The sequence below is a fragment of the Apium graveolens genome, chromosome 1 (assembly GCF_009905375.1).
Source record: "Apium graveolens cultivar Ventura chromosome 1, ASM990537v1, whole genome shotgun sequence".
Classification (NCBI taxonomy): Eukaryota; Viridiplantae; Streptophyta; class Magnoliopsida; order Apiales; family Apiaceae; genus Apium; species Apium graveolens.
In genome coordinates, this window is record NC_133647.1 from 112,112,209 (window position 1) to 112,134,038 (window position 21,830).

Sequence of the window (21,830 nt, forward strand, 5' to 3'; positions counted from 1 at the left end):
AATTAAGGCCAATTAGCGTATTTTAGCTTAAAATTAGGCTATTTTAATCCTAATTAGCAGCTTATGCATGGAAATTAGCCCCGATTAGGGCTTATTAGAAGGTTTCATCCTATAATTGACCTTGAAGAAGGTCAAGAGGTGATAAACGCTCGCTTTTTTGTCCCGATTAGGATTGTTTAGTGTCAAAAACTATTCAATTAGCCTGTCCAAAGGCCCTAATGTGTATACTCACACTATATGAGTCGTTGTCAACGTGTAGGTTGCTCCACACTTTATGATAATACAATGATATTCATGAAGGGCCAATATCCATGAAGGGCCGAAAGTACCCCGAGTCGCGAACAGACTATTATAACTTCCACAGAAACTCGAGTATTTTCCCCAAAGTTGGGGAGAAATGATATGGATAAAAAATACATACTAATGATACATTAAATATCACATTAATTATGTTTGGAATTCTTGTCCAAAGCCCGATACAAATCGGGCTGGTCTAAGCTCGTAACAGACTAAAGACGGTCCAGGAAGTCAAAGCCCACGAACAGAGGTCATCATGGTCCACGAACAAAAGTTGTTCATGGACTAGGCCCAATACGACTAAAAGAATAGAGACATGACGTCCCACATAGACACTAACTCGTACAAGGAAGGATCCATAATTCCTTGCCTTACATGAGTCCTAATTACCATCTAAGTTGGAGACTTGTCCACCAAGTCTCCCAACACAAGTCTAACCCTAGACTCGCCTCTATATAAAGGTCTCTACTCCTCAACCTAGAACTACGTTTTGGCTTGATTTTCTACAATACAGAGATACGTATGCATCTTGCAAGGACAGCTAGTCCCCACCGCGAAAATAGCCATTAAAACTCGAAACTCGCAAACCCTAACATTAAAAACTTATGAACCCTAGTTTTTATTCAACAACAGTTGTGTCATTAGTAATTCTCACTGTGATAATGATGTAATGATCCTTAGACTTGAAATTGTTATATTTATATACGACAATTGATGTACTTTGATTACATCAAAAATTATCTTGACCGATTTAATTATTATTACTTGGGTAGCAATGATGTATTACTAGATGCCGCTCATTGTTTACAATTTTTATAGATTTAAAATTCGTTGTCAACATAATAATAACATATAGGGTCACATACAATAAATTCTTGAATAATTATTTAATTTAAATTGGATTTAAATTAAATTAAAGTAATTCAAATTATTTATAATATTAATTAAGTATGACATAATTTATTAGATAAATAATAATATTCGAATTTATCAATATTAATTATGAAATTCAGTTGTTAAATAATTAAGTGAGACTTAATTATAATACAAATAGAAATTTAGAATTAATAATAACTTTTAATTAGTTAAGAGTTATAATACGTTTTTTTACTCTCTATATAATATCTCTTGTGGCTGATTTTATGGGGGGGAAGACTTTTATTTAAAAGCTCTAACCGCCTAGAGAGAAGATGGAGAGAGCAAAAAGAAACGACTTTGTGCTAGTACACATCCAATTCTTCAGTTCAAATATTTGTGTAGATACCGATAGAGGTAGATCGCGAGAGCGGTATGTGTTGTGATTGAACAAACTTGGATCTCCATTAGTCAACCAATCTGTAAAACTTCTTAAGGTAAACAATCTGAACTAAGAATTAAATATCTATTTTTCGCATGAATCATGCGATGGGTTTCCAAAATTTTAGTTTTTACATTTTCAGTTACAGTTTTCGTTGCGTTTTATGCCTCGAAATCCTTCAATGGTATCAGAACTACTTGCGAAAAGTGATTATTTCGTTATGTGTTTACTGATTTTATGATATATAGACATGTATGAGACAAGATGTTTATATATATATGTGTGTGTATGTGTGTGTTTTGAATAAATGAAATTCATGTGAATTGCATAATCATATGATGATTATATAATATGTATATGCTGATATATACATGATTTATGTTTGTTCTTATTATAAAAATCGTATTTGATACAATTCTGAATCGGATGCATCAGATTTTTAAAAATAATTGATCATACTACTTCAAAATCACCGTCTTGTTGTATTCAAAATAATCCTATTTTTTCGAGCATCTTTGACACTTCTTGTCTCGAAATTTTTTCGATTTCTACACTATCATCCTCTGAATCATCATCTTGCGCTTATTTCATATTTCTTGCAATGATTTCTTCTTCAATTAAGACGAACATCACTTGCGAGATGTTCGAGAAACTTATTGATATTATAATAAAATTATATAACTAAATATTTTTAATTAATTTTTAAATTAAAAATTTATATATTAACCTCTACTTAAGAATAACCTCTATATAAAAATATTTTTTCTCAATTTCGGGTATATTACTGTAAAAATGTTTTACCGTACCAAAGTATTACCATTGATTTAGAACAAGGGTGCTCTGCTCATGAAAATAGAACTCCACAGCTAGTTCACTTCCAATGTACAGTATCATGACTCATGACATGAGTGTTATAAACATGACTATAACTACATTATTAAATAAATAAATTTATTATAGTATAATTTTATCCTAATTTCAAATTCTAGTCTCTGTGATTATATTATTGTAATATTGACATTTCAATCTCCGTCAATACGTCACATTTGTTTATCAATTGCTAAGAGCATATGCACCCGTCGAGGCCGTCAATTCATCAATTCATCAATTGAATCAATGGAGTTGGTTACTATTCATGCTAAATTCACTTTTTTCCTTAGTTTTTATACACCCACATAACTCCATCAATTCATCAATTACTATTCATTAAATAAATAATTATACTATATATTATAAATTTAATTTCATATTATTTAATGGTCCCACAAATAATATCCAATAATATATTATTGGATCATTTTAGATTTTTGATAAGATTGTGGATAAATTTAAATTTTTGATAAGATTTTCGTTGAATCACATTATGACACGTGTCTTGATCTAGATTTATAGGAGCAGTTTATTGAATATTGTTGGATCGTTTTATTTTATTGAATTCAAAAGTAGCAAACAAAATTAAAATTAAAAAACATAGAACATAAATGAATTAAAAACATAATAGCAAAAATATAGGCATTGTACAAGAAAAGGAGTGCAAAATATGAGGGTCCCACGGATTAATGGCCGTTGGACACTCCAGCGAAAATCAACGGGATGTTTGCTGAATTAGTGGACCATTGATAATTGAAGGAGTAATTTTTAGTGCGCTGCATACTCACCTGGCAGCAAAACATTGAAAAAGGTCTTGAATCAATTTTTAAAATTGAGCGGTGCATATGCTCTAATACTACAAGATTGTTTGACTTTTGTCAGTAGAAAGCTACAGTTTCACTTTCATCCACTGCTGCAACTTGATTTTATTTTATTTTACCATAGAATTGGCTTTACAGATGCAATCCACAAACAAAAGGCAGAAAACAACACACGTATGAAATATCATTGATATTCCCCAAGCAGAAAACGCAGGGATACACTCATCCATCAGTCTCCAAAAACTTACCAAACAAACAAGAAAGGTAAAAATGGCTGAAGCCACAAAACCAATTCGTTTCGGCATAATGGGGTGTGCTGAAATAGCAAGAAAAGTGTCAAGAGCTATTACAATGTCTCCTAACTCAACCCTTTACGCGATTGCTAGTCGATCCTTAGAAAAAGCCAAGCAATTCGCCATCAAAAATGGTTACTCAGATGAAGAAGTGATGATCTACGGCAGCTACATAGAATTGCTAGATGACCCTTCAGTGGATGCTGTTTATATGCCACTGCCTACAAGTCTTCACTTGGAATGGGCTGTTTTGGCTGCTGAAAAGAAAAAGCATCTGCTGTTGGAGAAACCGACAGCTCTGAATGTCATTGAGCTTGATCGGATACTGGAAGCGTGTCGATCCAATGGTGTTCAGTTCATGGATGGAAGTATGTGGTATCATCATCCCAGGACTGCCAAAATTAAGGAAATGCTCTCTGATTCCGAACTGTTTGGTCAAGTCAAAACTGTAAGTGATACTACCCCGCTAGTTTATTCAAAAATTATAAAGCCTTTTTTTTGCAAATGTACTACTTTAACAATTGCTGATGTGTGATTCGAAAGTGTGATTCTCAATTTCGCATCACAATTACTCAGATGTAGAGATAAAGATAGTTTTAACATACCAATAAAGCTAAATCAGCCACTCAGTTATGTGAGAGCAACTCCAACAACTCCCTTTAACGTGCTCTTAATTCCAAATATAAGAAATATGATAAAAAATTGCACTCCAACAGTGTCTTAGTAGTGTCTTAGTGGTTTCTTATATCACTAAGACACCTCTCTCATTCCTTATCTCTAAAAAACCACAAATTATCCCTTATTTCATTTTTGTCAATAAAAAATTGATTTCTCTTTCTTATTTTTAGTTCTTTTCTCTCTCTTCCTTTCATATTTCATTCAAATTTATTATTATTATAATAAGAAGTAATGAAAATAAGGGTCATTGTTGGAATTCAAATTCAAAATCATGTCTTAAATCACTAAGAGTTAATATTTTATAATATTTATAAGGAACTTGTTAAGATACTGCTGTACTTGATTTTTACAAAAAAGCAGAACAGTTTCTTGAAAGAGATGTAGTACATAATTTATAACCTATTAACAGAAGAGAATAATTTGGAATTTAACAGTTGATACTTTACTTTAGATTCCACTTCTCATCATAGTAATACTGCAACAATGTGTTTTATCACAACTGCATCTATCAGTAGCAATTCGTCAGATCCAACATAATCACAAACTCTCTAGTCACTAGGCAGAGTGATCAAAAAATACACTCATCGTATATTTTCTTTCCATGTGTAAAGAATCGCCACATTGTACGTGCAAGTAATATCTGGACTCCAATTCCAAATGCTCATAAAATTAAAGATTTAGTTGTTTTATTAGATTTACAGCTCATCATCATACAATGCCGGCCAAGGATTTCTTGAGAATAATGTGAGAGTCAAAGCAGATTTGGACTCCCTCGGTGCATTAGGAGATGCAGGATGGTATTGCATCGGAGCCATACTGTGGGCAATGAATAACAAATTACCTACAACAGTAACTGCATTACCTTCTCTTGACCGCAATTCAGATGGAGTCATTCTCTCTTGCATTGCCTCCTTGCACTGGGAAAAAGAAGAACTAGTTGCCAAATTCTTCTGCTCCTTCCTTGCTCATGAGACCATGGACTTGTCCATTTCTGGCTCCAATGGATCACTTCATCTGGAAGACTTCATAATCCCTTACGAGGAGACCTCTGCATCCTTCCAATACACAACAAGTGCAAAGTTTGCAGAGTTGCACATAGGATGGAATGTAAAACCCGAAGAAGTTCTAGTAGACACTAGCGGGCTTCCACAAGAGGCTAGAATGGTACAAGAGTTTTCTAGGTTGACTCAAGGAATCAAATATTCTGGGTGGCTACCAGATCAGAAGTGGGCAGAAGTTAGTAGAATGACTCAGTTTGTACTGGATGCAGTGATGAAATCCATTAATTGTGGTTTTGAACCTGTACATATGTAACAACCTTGTTTATGAACATTTTTCACTCAGACATGGTCAATGTGTATCAATCACAATAATTGTTATGTATCCCATTTTTTGAATTATGTTCATTATCACAGTTACGGCATCTGTTCCATAAATATCCTTCATTCCTTGCCAAAGCAAGGCAAGGCAATGGTATATACTATATAGCATTTGAGGTTTCAATCTAGGTTCAAATATCAAAAGAGATGTTACAGATCAAGTAGATTGATATGCAAATATAAGCTGAGCTCAGTCATTCAATTTTGCTATTCGATAAGAAGCTTTAATCCATATAAACTCGAATAGATTGCTCAATTTCAGAACCTGACAAAACATTTAACACAAAATATTAGAACAAAAATTATATTTATGGATCAAAATACTCACTTAACTTGCAATATACATCTAACATCAAAGCCATCAATAATACTCGTATAACCATTAGTTACTGGTTTTGAGAAAAAACCCAAGAATTCCAACAAACTATGAAACACCATTGAAACTATGCATTATCATTCTCATAATTACCATACTAACTCTAGAAGACATAGATCGTTTCCTTAACAGATTCTGCAAACAATGGATGAAAATTAACACCTCTTATAAAACTTTGCCCAGCATCTGATTTACCAATCTAGGTTTCAGTATGAGATGTTGCAAAATCAAGTATAGATAAATATGCATCTACAAGCAGAGCTCACTAATTTTAATTTAGCTACTCCATAAGAGCATATGCACAGGGCTGCTTTTTAAGTTAATTCAGCAGAAGAATCGATGGCTTAGTGAACAACTGAAATGCAGCGGTCAGATATTGCTCCCATCATTGATTCATTAATAACTCCTTTAAAAATCAAAGGAGTACTCGACCGGCATCAATTGACGGCGTCCACCAAATTTTTGCTTCAACACTTGACAACAGTTTGGATATATAAATTATTTTAATATTCATCTGTTACACAAAATTTTATAATACGGTAAAATTTGTGTAAATTAGAAAAGATATTATTGTAAAGAGGTTATATTTTAGTAAATATTGATATAATAATTTTGAATTTTAATATTTAATTAAAAGTGACTATTATATATCTTTAATATATGAATTTTATTATATAGCAATATTAAGTATAGAATATCAACATTTAGAGGTTATTTTTTTAAAAAAAAAAGTACTATAAAAAATTACAATTTTAAGTAAAATAGCTAATATAATGTATTATTTATCCGATAAATAGTAATTGATGAATTGATGTAGTTGTATAAAAACTTAGAAAAAATTTGATTTCACATAAACAGTAATCAACTCTATCAATTCATGAAAAATTGATGCTCTAAACGGGTGTGCATATGCTCTAACAAGCTTTAATCCAAACAAGCTCAAATAGATTGCTCGACTTCAGAACTAGAAGTAACAATGAACACAGAATAAAAGAACCAAACTACACATACATAGGAGGAAATTATACTATGAAACAGATGTAAATTACTTCAATGAGCATCAATTAGTTGTTCTGTAACAATCAAAACAAACTACTCAAACACTACAGAACTATCATCATCACTAGATATATTATTCATTTCATAATCAACACCTTCAACAAACTACATATCAAAAAGTTTCAATAACCATTAGCCACTTATTTTAAAACAAACCTAAGAATTTAAACAAACTCGAAAACGACATCGAAGAACTAGCCTCATCATCATCACTAGCTATATTAATATTCTCATTCTCAACATCTTCAACCAAGTACATATCCACCATTTCGATTACAGATTTCGCAGACAACGGATGAAAATCACCACCCCATTCCGCAACAAACTCATTAACCAACCCCAACTTGTCCTGTTCATTCAAACTCTTCCATTTCTTCATCACTTCACTTTCTTGCATATCCAAGTGTTTACACATCTCTCTGAACAAAATTTCAGCACTTTTCTTCATAGCTTCCTCTTTTTTCTTCACTGCTTCCTCTTTTTTGGCCAAATGGGTCTTCAATTTCTCGATTTCTGAAGCTAAATCTGATGCGAGTTCAGCATCACTGTTCATTTTCTTGGCGAGAGTCTTGGTGGGGGTGTGGGAAAAGTGGGTGGATGATGAAGGGGTGAAAAGGGGTTGAGTTTTGGGGGAAAATAAAGAGGCCCATGTTGAGATTTGAGCGTTTGATTCATGGGTTTTGAGAAATTTGAAGGTCGATGATGGGGAAGAATTGAGGGGGTTGATTGAAAACATGAGGAGCTCTGTATTCTGCAAATCGAAGGGTTTAGAATGAATGTGGCATGGGAATTCACTTTAGGATTTTTTCGGTATAATTACATAGAATAAATAGAATTAAATCATTTATATTTAATTTAAATTCGTCTCATTCTCATAAGCTAAATATAGGCATGTAGTAGAGTTTCGATACATGAATAATTTTAATAATTTAATATATTTATCAATTTCAACATTAAAGAATATAAAAATATACTTCTAAATTTAAAATTGAACAATCTATAGATATTATTTTTAAAATATTAAACTTACTTACTTTATTTTCAGTAAAATGGAAGGGATTACCCGGCTAGATTGTCAAAAATATCATTGTGTACTAGTTAAATCATTTAATAAGGTTGAGACGAAAAAAAAATATTATCTTACACTGTCCGTATTATATTGTAAATAGAGAAAAATATTATTTTGTCAAGATTAATATTTTATTATTATCTTATCAAAATTATTATTTTATCGTGCATGATCTGTACTTGATTCCACAAAGCTTGCAATTGAACTATGATTGAATGCGAAGGTGATATGGAGTCATCTTGAATGATTTTGTTAAAAGAAACTTATTTTACAATAGTAGTGGTAAATTGCAATCATCAAACATTTTTTCTAGTTACTTTATGATGTTCAAGGGAAATTAACATTTTGTCTTATCAGTTGATTGTTAATGAAAAATAGTTATAGTCATGTTTAATTTCAAATATAGATTTAATTATCTATTTATACTCTCTTTTTACATTCTATGCATTGTTCAAGATAGTATTTAAATTTAGTTCTGTATTACGGTCATAGAACCAAATTTAGCTATACGCTTATGCGGAACTTATTCCCGTAATACTGACATACTAATTAATCACTCCATTTCATATTATATTATTTTGACTAATTTATAGCCAATTTCATAATATAAGATGGAGGAAGTACTGTAGGTCTAGACTTTTCGATCAAAGAAAATTTAAAGTAGCAAAAAAGTTTGTAGATATCCTTTTGTATTTATGGAACTGATAGTAGTACAAAAGGACACATTCCTGTAAAGAAATAGGAGTATCGTATCATTGTATACCAATCCTCAAGAACTACAATGCAGAAATGTCATCACATATACCAAATCTTTTCAATAATTTGACTACCAGATGAAACTTGGTCATGACGAAAATTCATAAATTTACAGCTTTATAGTTTCAAATAAGCAAATGTCTCCTCTCCTTTCTGTTTCTGTAGATACCATCAGGATTCAGGTATATCGTGTTGATAAGATGTTAATTATACAGAGGAAAGAGTAACAGAACCGCAGATCTCTTCCACATCAAATATGGCTACAACAACAGAGTTCTGAACGGTATGCTTAGACCTCTGTATGAGGCTATGAGCAAACGTCTACATCACAGGGTCTTCTCTGATCAACAATTCTGTAAAAGCCGGAAGAATTCAAAAATCTAAACCTCGACCAAAAATTGGACTACACTCGTCATCTTGTCTCTAAGCTATCATGAATAAGTTGTGACAAAATATCAACCCACGTGTCAGGAACACCGGGTAAGCACCAGTGCATGCAGTCCTGACCCCAAACTGCTACAGCATCTTTTTTTCCCAACCAAATGGCTGGATGAGCATCTGCTCTAAGCTCGCTCAAGTGAGTAAAATCAAGTACTCGAATATTTGTGCCTTGAATTGCCTCTCGAATCAATCTATTAAATTGCCTTGCTTCTTTATTCACTCCATTCACACTGGGGTCAAACCATGAGTCAAGCTGGAACTCACCAAACAAAGGAAATGGGTCAAAATTGTTCTTCATACTTAAAAACTATAATTTAGATAACATTACCTATCTGGGCTATTATAGCATTTTCCTTCCTTGAATCTACAGGGCCCTAGCTGTTGCACATATTTATTGAAATGCATGAGTTTGCCTTTGTTATGGTCATACCTGGGCCTCCTCGAGAGGAGCGTCAAACAAGCAACTCCCATTTTGATTCCACTCACCGCCGTAGAAGTGCCTAGGTGACTGTAAACGCCAAAATTTAAGTGATTTTCTAGAGAATTCCCTCTGTACATAAGCAGCCATATTTTCAACGACAGCTTTATAGCCTTCCAACATCCCCAAGGGTGGAAGTATAGGTTTCCCTGCCTTGTAGAAAACAAGGGGCGTCTCCTTTGGGAATTTATCATAACCCCACCTGGTAAAGAGAATTAAATACATAAGTATTTGCAAGTTGTATAAATTCAACACTACGCATTCCATTACAATGCTGCACCCATAGCAACCCAGACCCAGACAACCAATTCCTGCCTTCCCATCTGCCTCAAAACTAGAATATTATTTTCTCCTCACACCTTGTGAGAATTGTGGACGCAGTAAAGCTAGTTACTAGTAGTTCTTTATATATTTTCAAGGAACGAAAATAATCTTATTACATAGTTAGCACTTGGCAACCTCTACATATCATCAGAAAGATGTCAGAATCCATATCAACATATATATGGTAAGAACACAAAGTAAACAGACGTAAACAATATAAAGAACTTACCAGTGCCCAGTATTGAAAATGAGAACATCATAGAAATCCGCGATGCCAGCCCAATCATCAGCTGGAACATCAACGTCTACTCGATATGTTCCTTCTGATTCATCTTTCCCGCTGGCCTTGGATTGTTTTGGCTGCCACCTTTTGTTTAATCAGTTACAAGCATGTAAAGTTGTATTAATTCAAAAAACAATAATAATGAAAACTTTATCTCAGCAATTTTATACAACTTTTTGATGAAGAAATAGAAATTGAACTTTCATAAGTCTTGGTAATAAATATTACTAAGCAAATAATGAGATATTTCCATCACAGATAAGTCAGATATGGAAAGAAAAAAATGAACTTGATTCACAATCTGAATACTCTGAGGGAGAAACTCAACATCTGTTATTTTGCATAAAACAAGCAAATTAAAATATTAATTAAGTACTATTTTAGATCAACTGAAGATGTTTCTTTGTTCTTTATGTTGTGTTATCATTTTCACTGGTTCAAATATACAATTTCACTGCACCTTCGAAATTTATAATTATGAAGGAGATACCAAAAGGGAATTCTATGAACTATCTTTGGTAAATTCGGATATAGAGGACAAGGAACCTAAAAAATCTCTCAGGCAGACTGCTACTCTTATTTTCTTCTATGAAGACAGGACTAAAGATGTTTCTGGTTTGGATATGGAAATAACCGAAAAGAGAGAGATAGAGGAGAGAGAGAGAGAGAGAGAGAGAGAGGAAGAGAGGAAATTATGTAATCATTTCTTAAAAATTGAAAATAGAATGTTTACAGGTTGTCTTTATATACAAAACAAGTAACTAACTCTAAGGTGCTGTTTGTGTAAAAGGTAATACTCTTGTAAAAGCTAATGCTATTTTATTGCTAGCTATCTTATTCAGCAAACAATCCTTTGCTGACTTGGCATTAGTATTATAATGCTCATTAGTCCCCCCTTGAACGAGCATTGCCTTAGCTGCATTACCCACATTCACAGCTGCATTCACTGTTGTGTCAGATGCCCTGTTATCATCAGAAGTATCACTAAGAAAAGATAATCCAAAAAGATTAGAACAATTCCAATGCAGACTCTTGCCCAGTCCTTTTGTAAGAATGTCTGCAAGATTATCTTTAGAAGCAATTTGAGTAATCTGTACCAAACCAAGTCGAATTTTCTCTCGAATAAAGTGGCAATCGATTTCTATATGCTTAGTTCTAGCATGGTATACTGGATTCGCTGTGAGATCAACAGCAGCTTTGTTATCACAAAATAAAGTAACAGGACCTGTTAATTGAACTTGTAAATCAGACAAGATGTTTTTTAGCCAAACTACTTCACAAGAGCAATCAGCAAGAGCCCGATATTCTGCCTCTGCTGTACTCCTGGAAATCAAAGATTGTTTCTTTGATCGCCAAGAAATTGCTGCAGATCCTAATAAGAAAATGTAACCACCAACAGAATGTCGATCAACTGGATTACTTCCCCAATCACTATCACTATAGCCCTGTAATTGTAAATCATTGGTAGCTGAAAAGAACAAACCATGTGTGATGGTACATTTGAGATATTGTAAAACTCTGACTGCTGCTTTCATATGTGCCTCTCTCGGAGCATGAAGAAATTGACTTAGTAACTGAACAGAATAGGAAATATCAGGCCTAGTGGTAGTTAAATACAGTAACTTGCCAACCCAAGTCCTGTAAACTGTGGGATTTGAAAGAAGAGGTCCTGATTCATCAGTATTATGGAGTTTTAGATGAGAAGCAATGGGCACGGAAAGAGGTTTGCAATTTGTCAAACCAGCTTGTTGTAATAAATCCAAAATGATTTTTTGTTGACAAAGAAGCAATCCTTTCTCATTCCTGAAAGCCTCTAAACCCAAATAATATTTGATTGGTCCTAAGTCCTTGATTGTGAACTTGACATGCAGTAAATCTTTAAGACCGTTAATCAAGGTCATATCATTCCCAGTAACAAGAATATCATCTACATACACAACCACAGCAATAAAACTGTTTTCAGAAGAATATGTGAAGAGTGAATGATCATACTGAGACTGCACATAACCAGCATCAAGTAAACTGACATGTAATTTAGCAAACCATTCCCTTGAAGCTTGCTTTAAACCATACAAAGACTTGATTAATTTGCAAACCAAATTGGATCCTTGAGGTAGCTTATAACCCAGAGGTGGTTGCATATACACCTCCTCATGTAAGTCACCATGAAGGAATGCATTGTTAATATCAAGTTGTTCTATGTGCCAATGCTTTGCTACTGCAACTGTTAAAAGTGTTCTCATAGTAACCATCTTAACTACTGGTGCAAAGGTATCATGATAATCAATACCTGCAGCCTGTGTATATCCTTTAGCCACTAATCTGGCTTTGAACCTTTCTATCTGACCATTCTGTAAAGTTTTTATCTTACAAACCCATCGACATCCAATGCATTTCTTTCCGGGAGGAAGAGGAACCAAGACCCAGGTGTTATTATCTTCCAAAGCTTGTAATTCCTTGTCCATGGCATCAATCCATCACTATCCTTGATAGCTTCATAGTAATGTTTAGGTTCAACAATCAAATCAGCAGAATTTGCTTGAACAGTAAGAGCCTGACTATTGACAGTTTTTAAATCAGGTGTAGTAACATTGTAATCTTTAAACCAAACTGGTCTAGTTTTAGATCTGTGTGAAACTCTAGAAGGAACTGAATTACTAACTGAAATAGGTGAATTGGAGTTTAAAAAATCTTCTGTAGTAATGATATTATCAGAAGAATCAGATGTAGAAGAAGGCACATCTGTGTCAATTGGTGATTGAACTGAACAATCTGCATCATTATGATTAATGTGATCAGAAAGAGCATCTTGTGAATTGGAAACAGGAGAAAAATTGTGACTTAACCAATTGAGAAAAGTATAAGAATTTCCAGGAGAGAATTGAACAGACTGATCAGAAGAAGATGATTTGAGCTGATAGGGAAAAATATTTTCAAGAAATCTAACATGTCGACTAACAAAAACAGCATGAGTATCAAGCCTTAACAATTTATACCCTTTTTGAAGGTGAGGATATTTAACAAACACACACTGTATAGCTCTAGCAGACAACTTGTCTGTAGGATGCATTGAAGCATAGCATAGACAACCAAAAGCCTTTAAAAGACTATAATCTGGTTTCTGCTTGAACAAAATTTCAGAGGAGATGAAAAATTAAGAACAGGAGTGGGAAGTAAATTGATGATATAAGTTGCTGTTAAAAGACACTCCCCCCAGAATTTGGAAGGTAAACAAGATTGAAATCGAAGAGCTCTAGTCATTTCCAACAAATGCTTGTGTTTCCTTTCCACCCTAGCATTTTGTTGGGGTGTGTAAGGACAAGATGTTTGGTGTTGTATGCCCAAAGAAGACAAAAAATGATGAAATTGATGATTAATGAATTCACTTCCATTATCTGTTCTAATGGTTTGAATAACAGTATGAAAATGATTTTGAACATAATTTGTAAACTGTTTAAAAGTAGAACAGACATCTTGCTTGGTGGACTACAAGAAAGTCCAAGTACCTCTGCTACAATCATCAACCAAAGTTAAAAAATACTTACAACCAAAAGTTGGAGCAACATGATATGGTCCCCAAAGATCCATATGAACTAAAGAAAAAATCTTAGAAGCTTGAGAATCACTATGTTTTGGAAATGAAAGCATGGTTTGTTTAGAACTTGGACAAACAGGACAATCACTATTACAAATAGATTTAGAGCTGATTGCAGGAATATGTTTCAAAACATTATCAGAAACATGCCCTAATCTGATATGCCACAACTTTGAAGGAGAAATATGAGATGAAGTAGCACTGAATGAGGTGGCAGTGGATGTAGAGACATGAGAGCCAAGAGAAATATCAGCAAGTTGATTATGAGACTGAATGAAGTAGTATAATCCATCACATTCCACTCCAGTGCCTAGAATCATTTGGTTCTAGCCCTGAAAAATGCATGATTTTTGAGAAAAGACTACTGTACAATGCAGTTCATTAGTCAACTTACTAATTGACAACAAGTTGCATTTAAAAGCAGGAACTAGTAACACATTGTCAAGTGTTATAGTGGAATTGAGATAGACTGAACCTATCTGATTAACAAGTATAACATGATTATTTGGCAAGGCTACTTGGAAAGGATGCAAAATATTTTTAAGATTATGCATTAGACTCATGTCACAACACATATGGTTAGAGGCCCTGTATCAATTATCCAAGAAGAACTGGAAAAACTTGATTTACAGGATAGTAAGGAGAATGCCAAACCTGCAATACTAGAGACATGATCTTCAGGTGTGTGTAACTGTTGTTGTTGTAGTCCTGGATTCTGCATCATATAATGCATGAATTGATTCATCTGATTCATTTGTTGTTGTAGCTGTTCTAGACTCTTATTCTGATTAAGAAAGGTGGAATAGCATGTGATAAAGGCTGAGAAGAACCCTGAAAAACACCAGTATTTTGAGCACCAGAATTCTGATTAAGAGAAGTTGCAGATACTTGCATTGCTTGAGATGGAAAAGTCTAAAACCTAAACCACCAGAATTACCAGAACCACCAGAATTACCAAATTTGCCTCTTCCTCGGCCCTTGGGTGGAAAACCAATCAATTTATAGCAACTTTCTCTAATATGCCCTTCCTTTTGACAATAAGTACACCTCAAAAACTTCTTAGTATTTCCAGTATTCTCAGATGCAATAGAACCAGATCCTTTTGGCAATTGTTTATTACTATTAGCCATAAAAGACATACTCAAGTTACTACTGCCTATCCTCTGCTTCTCTTCCTGTTTAATCAAAGAGAAAGCTTGAGCAAGAGTAGGAAGGGGATTCATCATCAAAATCTGACCCCTAGCAGAAGAGAAACTATCATTCAAGCCCATAAGAAACTGCAACAGTTTCTTTCTTTGATCCCTATCTTTCAGCATTTTATGATTACCACAAGTACAATTGCATTTACAAAGGAGAGTTGGTTCTAAAGCAGCATATTCATCCCACAAATTCTTCATTCTGTGGTAATAGATTTCAACTGACTTATCTCCTTGTTCCAAAGCATGTAAATCCTTCAGAACTTGATAAACTCGATGTCCATTGACATTCGAGAACTGATCATGTAACTCAGCCCACATCTCTTGTGCAGACTGTACAAAGTCCATTCCATTACTGATTTCATCTGATATAGTATTCAGAATCCAACTAATGACCATGTCATTGACTCTATCCCACTGATTTCTTAAAGGAGAATCCTCTGCAGGTCTAGGGATGTTACCATTAACAATTCCTAACTTGTTCTTTGCAGAAAGAGCAATAGTGATAGAACGCTTCCAAGGTGCAAAATTATCAGTACCAGTTAACTTCTTCGAAATCAAGATCAAACCAGGATGATCAATGTTAGCTAAGTAGAGCGGATGCATATTAGAAGTGACAGGTATAGTGTTATTGTCATTAGCATTGTTATCCTCAACCTGTTCATCCTCAATTAAATCTTCATTTTGTATACCAATATTCTGAACAACATTAGCATACGCCATTTTTGCAATCAAAACTCTCCAAAAAACAGACAAATTTATCCTAATTGAAGATTTAGATAGAAATGTAACCTAGAATTCTGTTAAGAGAAACCAAACCTTATATCTACTTATTCACTGAAATTCACCAAAAAACCACCAATTCAGTAAAAATACTTCTTCAAATCAACGATATCAAGAACAGATCAGAAGGTTATATCGAAACTTTCGTCATAAGAAGACAGATCGATGAAAAAGTACCTTTGTTGATCGTAAAATCGTGTTTCAAGAAGTAACCTGTGTAATCGGTGTAATCTGTGTGTATTTCATCATTCTCTATTCATTGATGTGAAGATTTGCTGAATCGTATAAGCTCTGATACCATAAAGATGTTTCTGGTTTGGATATGGAAATAACCGAAAAGAGAGAGATAGAGGAGAGAGAGATAGAGGAGAGAGAGAGAGAGAGGAAGAGATGAAATTATGTAATCATTTCTCAAAAATTGAAAATAGAATGTTCACAGGTTGTCTTTATATACAAAACAAGTAACTAACTCTAAGGTGTTGTTTGTGTAAAAGGTAATACTCTTGTAAAAGCTAATGCTATTTTATTGCTAGCTATCTTATTCAGCAAACAATCCTTTGCTGACTTGGCATTAGTATTATAATGCTCATTAAGGACGAGTATTAATTTAACTGCTTAACACCATATACAGGGGGATCAAGAAGTTTAGTGTAAGCCGACTATACTAACAAGACTAATAACAGATTACTTGCCTAAAGAAAAACTGAATCTAAATATGTCAAAACACAATGCTCCATACCAAATCCATGCAATTTTATATATACTAATAAAACAATATGAAGACAAAGTCTAGCAGTACTACCGAGATTCCGTACAAGCACATTACCATGGAAAATGTACTATTAACAGAAAATGTATATGCTCAGCAACATTAATTCAAACTCTAAAGTACAACAAGTAGCAAATGATATACAACATAACAAAATACATTCATCTACACAGACATTATTTTTAAAAATATTTAGGCGCTATCAAGTTCGAGAACGCTTACTGATATTTGGCAAGCAAAACAGCTCTATGATACCCAATTGTCAAATTAAACTTAGGATAAAAAGCACCTCTCCAAGCCCCTTTTCTCTTCCATTTCTTAGCACCCAAATCACCAACTCTCAAAATACATAAAAAAGAAGCCAAAAAATTCTCATTTAATGAATCCCCAACAAACCCAATTCTCTTATTCCTCATCAAACCCATGAACCCAACCGGGTCAACCCTAAAAAGATCACATTTTTCAGGGACCCATTTCCAAGAATTGATCCGACCCATGTTTTCCCTTTGATTTCTCAAGCAATTCCATGAGTTTCTGTGAAATGGGCATGTGGAATCATAGATGGCTTTTCGGGTCGGGTCAAAAACCCATTTGCCATTGAATAAATTGCAGTGTGATGGAGATGAAATTGAGTGTTTTGAAGAAGATGGGGTTGTTTGAATTGGTGGATGAAGAGTGAAAAAAGAGGTGTATAGAAAGATGAGAGAGAAAGTAGAGATGATTAGGTATTTTAAGAGCTTTGGGGTTAGCTTGGAAGCCATTGTTATGCATTTGTTTGCATTTTTCTGGTGCAGGGATCTAATGGCGTGAACAATGTTTAATTTTCATGACACCTCTTGTGTATATATCTAGGTAAAAAAAACCGCGATTTGCGCGGTTAAATAAATTATTTTCCAAAAAATTAAAAAAGAACATTTAAAATATAATAAAAAGTATTTTATGAATAAATTTTTGTTAGAATTTAAGAATATATATATATGTTATAAATATTCTATTTTCCTTTAAAAATTGCTCATAATAATTTTTAATGCAGCTTTTTCCTTTGAAGTTAAATAATTTATGAACCAGAATTATCCAACAATTAGAAAATTTTAAATTATAATTCCTTGACATTTCAAAAAAGGTAAAAAAAATTAATGGTTCAATAAAAATTTATGAAAAATTGGATTCGAAACAGTTATACCTTTGGATAGTTAAAATAATTAAAAAGTGTCGACAAAAAATTATTTTAGTGGTTATGCTCTTACTTTATCTTTTAATAGTTAAAATAATAAAAAATTCTCACAGATTAGTATAGTAGTTGAACTCTTATCCGTCCCTTATATTATATGTGAGTGTAATTAATTAATAAATAAATAATTAAAAAAATAATGTTAAAGTCAGTCTATTTGATGTTCCATTCATTCTTAAATTTTTAAACATGCCTTTTTACCATCTAAATTGATAATTTTTTCTTCATCTAATATTTTTTTTTAGAAAATTACTATTTAAAGTAAGATTATGCCTAGATTATTCCTCTATATTTGTTTACTCTTTCATTGGACTAAATATAATTTGATCAGGCTTATATTTTCACCTTCCTAAATAAATGCTCAATATATAAAATATTTGAAATATAATCAACATTTTGCATCATCCAAATATAATAAAGAGAAGTTAGAACTGTATAATGTACATTCTTATATATGACTTTATTTTACAAGAATAGATATAATAACATGATTTTAGACAAAGAAAAAACAGATCATATTAAAATAATAAAAAATGATTGTATGAAAACATGTCTTTGCCTTTGCCTGATACAGTTTTTTGTCTAATCTATAATAATCTTATATAACTAATATTACTTATCTTTCTTGTAAGAGAAACTTTGAAAATACTTTTAGCTATGATATCATGGTTGTAACTTGTAACCATTCTAGATAAGGAACCTCTCCCTCACCAATTGATTTTCTTTCGTCCCAATCACCCTCATAATCTGTTCGGCCTGACCAAGCGTGTTTACCATTTCCATGATCCCATTTAAATTACCTAAATAGACATCTTCATTTGGAAATATGAATTATGTACTCCTGAAAGGGGGAAAAGGAAATAAATTAAACATTGTTGATCACATGAAATCAATAAAGCAATCAAAAAAGTAAGATTATAAAAGAAAGAATAAAAGTTAATACTAAGGAGCAGGAGTACATTTGGCTGCTCTGCATTGCAGATGACAGAATGACTGACAAAATGACCTACGGCTTGAAAACTACATTAGCATACCACATTAAAAAACCTATATAACATTGAAATTGGCCGGCTATACTTTAAACTAAAATTGTCTTGAAGACCACTCTCCCGATCTGAACAAAAAGAAAAAGTAGCAATCCATTCAAACCGGTGCTTATTCCATAAGCACAAATGATTTAATTGCACCAAAATAATATTATATCATAATCATACCTTTTTTTTGCCAAGCATAATTAACAGTGCAAGCCTTAACTTGAAGGTATAAAGGCAAGATAAAATGTTGAACAGAGTCTAAGATACGAACACAAACGGTGGCATGCTACCAGTGTAGCTCTTTATCCTAGGATGATTAGTAGAAAAGAGTTGAACCCAATGAATGCATGCTAGAGTTATGAGTTAAGTACCACACGGGCATATATTTTGCAATTTTTCTGTGGTGCAAAGAGACTTTGCAAGAAATCTACAACTAAATACGTTAATAAAGTACTGGCATCCACAACTCAAATCTAAATACAAATGTAGCGTCCAACAATGTTCTATTCACTCACAGACATTTGCTATTATCTTTTAATCATAGAGGATGAGCCTGTCAGTTAGTTCTTGTTATTCAGAATTTAAGCATAACACTGACTATAGTGCAAATCCCTTAATTAACTGGAATACTAAGACCAAAGCTTGTAAATAATACGCAGCGCAAGCAATTCAGGCATGCCAACAATCTCATATATTTCAATTCCTCCAAATTTTAGTTAAAATACAAAAGTTTACCATGCAGAAGTAAGCGACCTGAGCTGAAACAAACAGATCGCGGGGCTAGACAAATAACATGTCTGTCACACAAAGAGATTGAAATAATATTAATCAAACACTCTTTTGAATTCCTAAGTCATTATTAGTATGGCAGTTTACCTTTCCTTTTTTCTTAATTCTTAAACAATCTCATCTATTTCAATTTTTCCAAATTTTAGTTAAAAGTAAAAAAAATTACCATGTAGATGTAAACGACCTGAGCTTAAACAAACAGATCTTGGGGCTAGATAATAATAACATGTCTGTCACACACAGTGATTGAAACAATATTAATCAAACACTCTTTTGAATTCCTAAGTCATTATTAGTATGGTTGTTTACCTTTCCTTTTTCTTAACTCTTAACTGCATTTTACATGTTTATTCCTTTACTTTAAAATAGCAGGCAGCCTTGAAAAATTAGGTAAATTAGCATAGACATTAAAGGTTGCGATATAAACTCTATAATTTGAGAGGTTGTACTCCTACACATGAGACATAATACACTAAAAAATATTTATTTCACCTATTTACATAAAATCATGCAGGGCTGTCATCATATATGTGCTTGATCTTCGAACTTCAGATTCACCAAATTCAAAATATTTATTGCTTTATGCATGTCCTAACAGAGCATGATTATCAGGCGCATATCTAAATTCCGAGAACTATATGGATGCACACCTAAAAAACATAAAGAAATATGAACTAACTTATTTAACCACATAACATGTTTATGAATATATATTTTGGTATACTTTATAAAAACTAATTTCATCGCCAAAATCAAAATATTAGAATAAATAGCACTGCATAATAATATTCAGAAAGTACATGTAAGAAATTACACAAACCTGCGCATTACACCAAAATGTCCTCTGACGGGTTCCAATGAATCTCAGACAATTGTCACTTTAGAAGAAATGAAAGTCATGCTACAAATGTCTTCCATTACATATCTTCGAGTTCACCCAAATGCACACTTTGAGCCATTATATTATCGAAGATATAAAATCAGCCAAAATACACTGCAACAAAACAATTTGAAGCAATAACATGGTAAGCTGGGTTTGGAAAGGGTCAAATGAATAAACTGAATATGGGTTTTACATTTGAGAACATGCCTTAAAAGAACATAAAAATTGATACATATTAATTACTGCCCTGAAACTAAAATTAAATGGCTAGAGAGGGTCCTATATAGTCCATATATGCAAGCAAAAACTTAAAATTGACCTGCATAATCGTGAGGACGGAAGAGTAAAACAAAATCCCTATCATTTTTTTTCTTCCAAATGCGAGCCGAAATTGAGTATAAGTGGAACCTGATTGAACATAAATAAATTGTTCATCTTATTATCCAAAGGCGAAAAAATCCTAAACAAAAAAGTACCAATTTAAGCACAACTAAGCAAGCATTCCCACTAATTTGTAAAAAGAGCAGTAAACACAAAATTTGAGCAGGAGATACATACCGAGAATTTCATGGACAGTGACCTCTGCTTAAATCATCTTTTTGACCTCTTCTTGCTTCTCCGGACTACAAACCATAATTAGTTTCCTGTTTTCACAAGCATCGACATGAAAGCCCATATTTGCAATTTCTTGATCCTTGAAACCTGAGTCTCCAAGTAAATCCCCCATTTGTGTTATCTTCATTCATTGTGACATTTTCGCTGCTACGTTTCTCAGTAGAAGCATTTGTAGGGGTTGGGTTTTTATCGTAACTAACTTCATTACCCGCGCAAGGCTTGCTATTTTTACTTACTTTTATGATATTTGGTTGTTTGATACACTATTGTGTGGTTATCTTAGAAAGACTAATCTAATGATGAATATTCTTAAATTTATATTATATCTCGAATATAAAGTTTAGAGTGCACTCTTACCTTTGAAAATAATGGTTTTCTATCAATTCTCAATGATTTTTTCAATTAGAGATACCAAAAATATTATAATGTTGCAGGCTATTGCGTGAGCCCGTAGGCATTACCCAGTGCGCACCGGTAGCGGCTGCGGGTTACCTCTCATAAAAAATAAATAAAT

The 21,830-nt window shown here is 33.2% G+C and overlaps 3 protein-coding genes and 1 long non-coding RNA gene across 4 annotated transcripts; 1 reads left to right on the plus strand and 3 right to left on the minus strand.

The window, feature by feature from the left end:
* The first annotated feature begins 3,417 nt into the window (after positions 1-3,417).
* Positions 3,418-5,679, plus strand: LOC141665893 (putative oxidoreductase At4g09670). The gene is made up of 2 exons (XM_074471879.1): positions 3,418-4,026; positions 4,950-5,679. The coding sequence occupies exons 1-2, from the start codon at positions 3,556-3,558 to the stop codon at positions 5,568-5,570; spliced, it is 1,092 nt and encodes a 363-aa protein (XP_074327980.1). The 5' UTR covers positions 3,418-3,555; the 3' UTR covers positions 5,571-5,679.
* Positions 5,680-5,859: 180 nt separating this feature from the next.
* On the minus strand, positions 5,860-7,623 carry LOC141701024 (uncharacterized). The gene is made up of 2 exons (XM_074504687.1): positions 7,227-7,623; positions 5,860-5,900 (listed from the first exon to the last, which is right to left on the minus strand). The coding sequence occupies exons 1-2, from the start codon at positions 7,621-7,623 to the stop codon at positions 5,860-5,862; spliced, it is 438 nt and encodes a 145-aa protein (XP_074360788.1).
* Positions 7,624-8,864: 1,241 nt separating this feature from the next.
* On the minus strand, positions 8,865-17,585 carry LOC141665905 (protein trichome birefringence-like 12). The gene is made up of 4 exons (XM_074471894.1): positions 16,987-17,585; positions 10,368-10,505; positions 9,767-10,016; positions 8,865-9,589 (listed from the first exon to the last, which is right to left on the minus strand). The coding sequence occupies exons 1-4, from the start codon at positions 17,523-17,525 to the stop codon at positions 9,308-9,310; spliced, it is 1,209 nt and encodes a 402-aa protein (XP_074327995.1). The 5' UTR covers positions 17,526-17,585; the 3' UTR covers positions 8,865-9,307.
* Positions 17,586-18,441: 856 nt separating this feature from the next.
* Positions 18,442-21,527, minus strand: LOC141665914 (uncharacterized). Its single transcript, XR_012552149.1, has 4 exons — positions 21,260-21,527; positions 21,021-21,109; positions 20,639-20,812; positions 18,442-18,836 (listed from the first exon to the last, which is right to left on the minus strand). It is a non-coding gene; the product is annotated as an uncharacterized LOC141665914 (long non-coding RNA).
* Between the last annotated feature and the right edge of the window lie 303 nt (positions 21,528-21,830).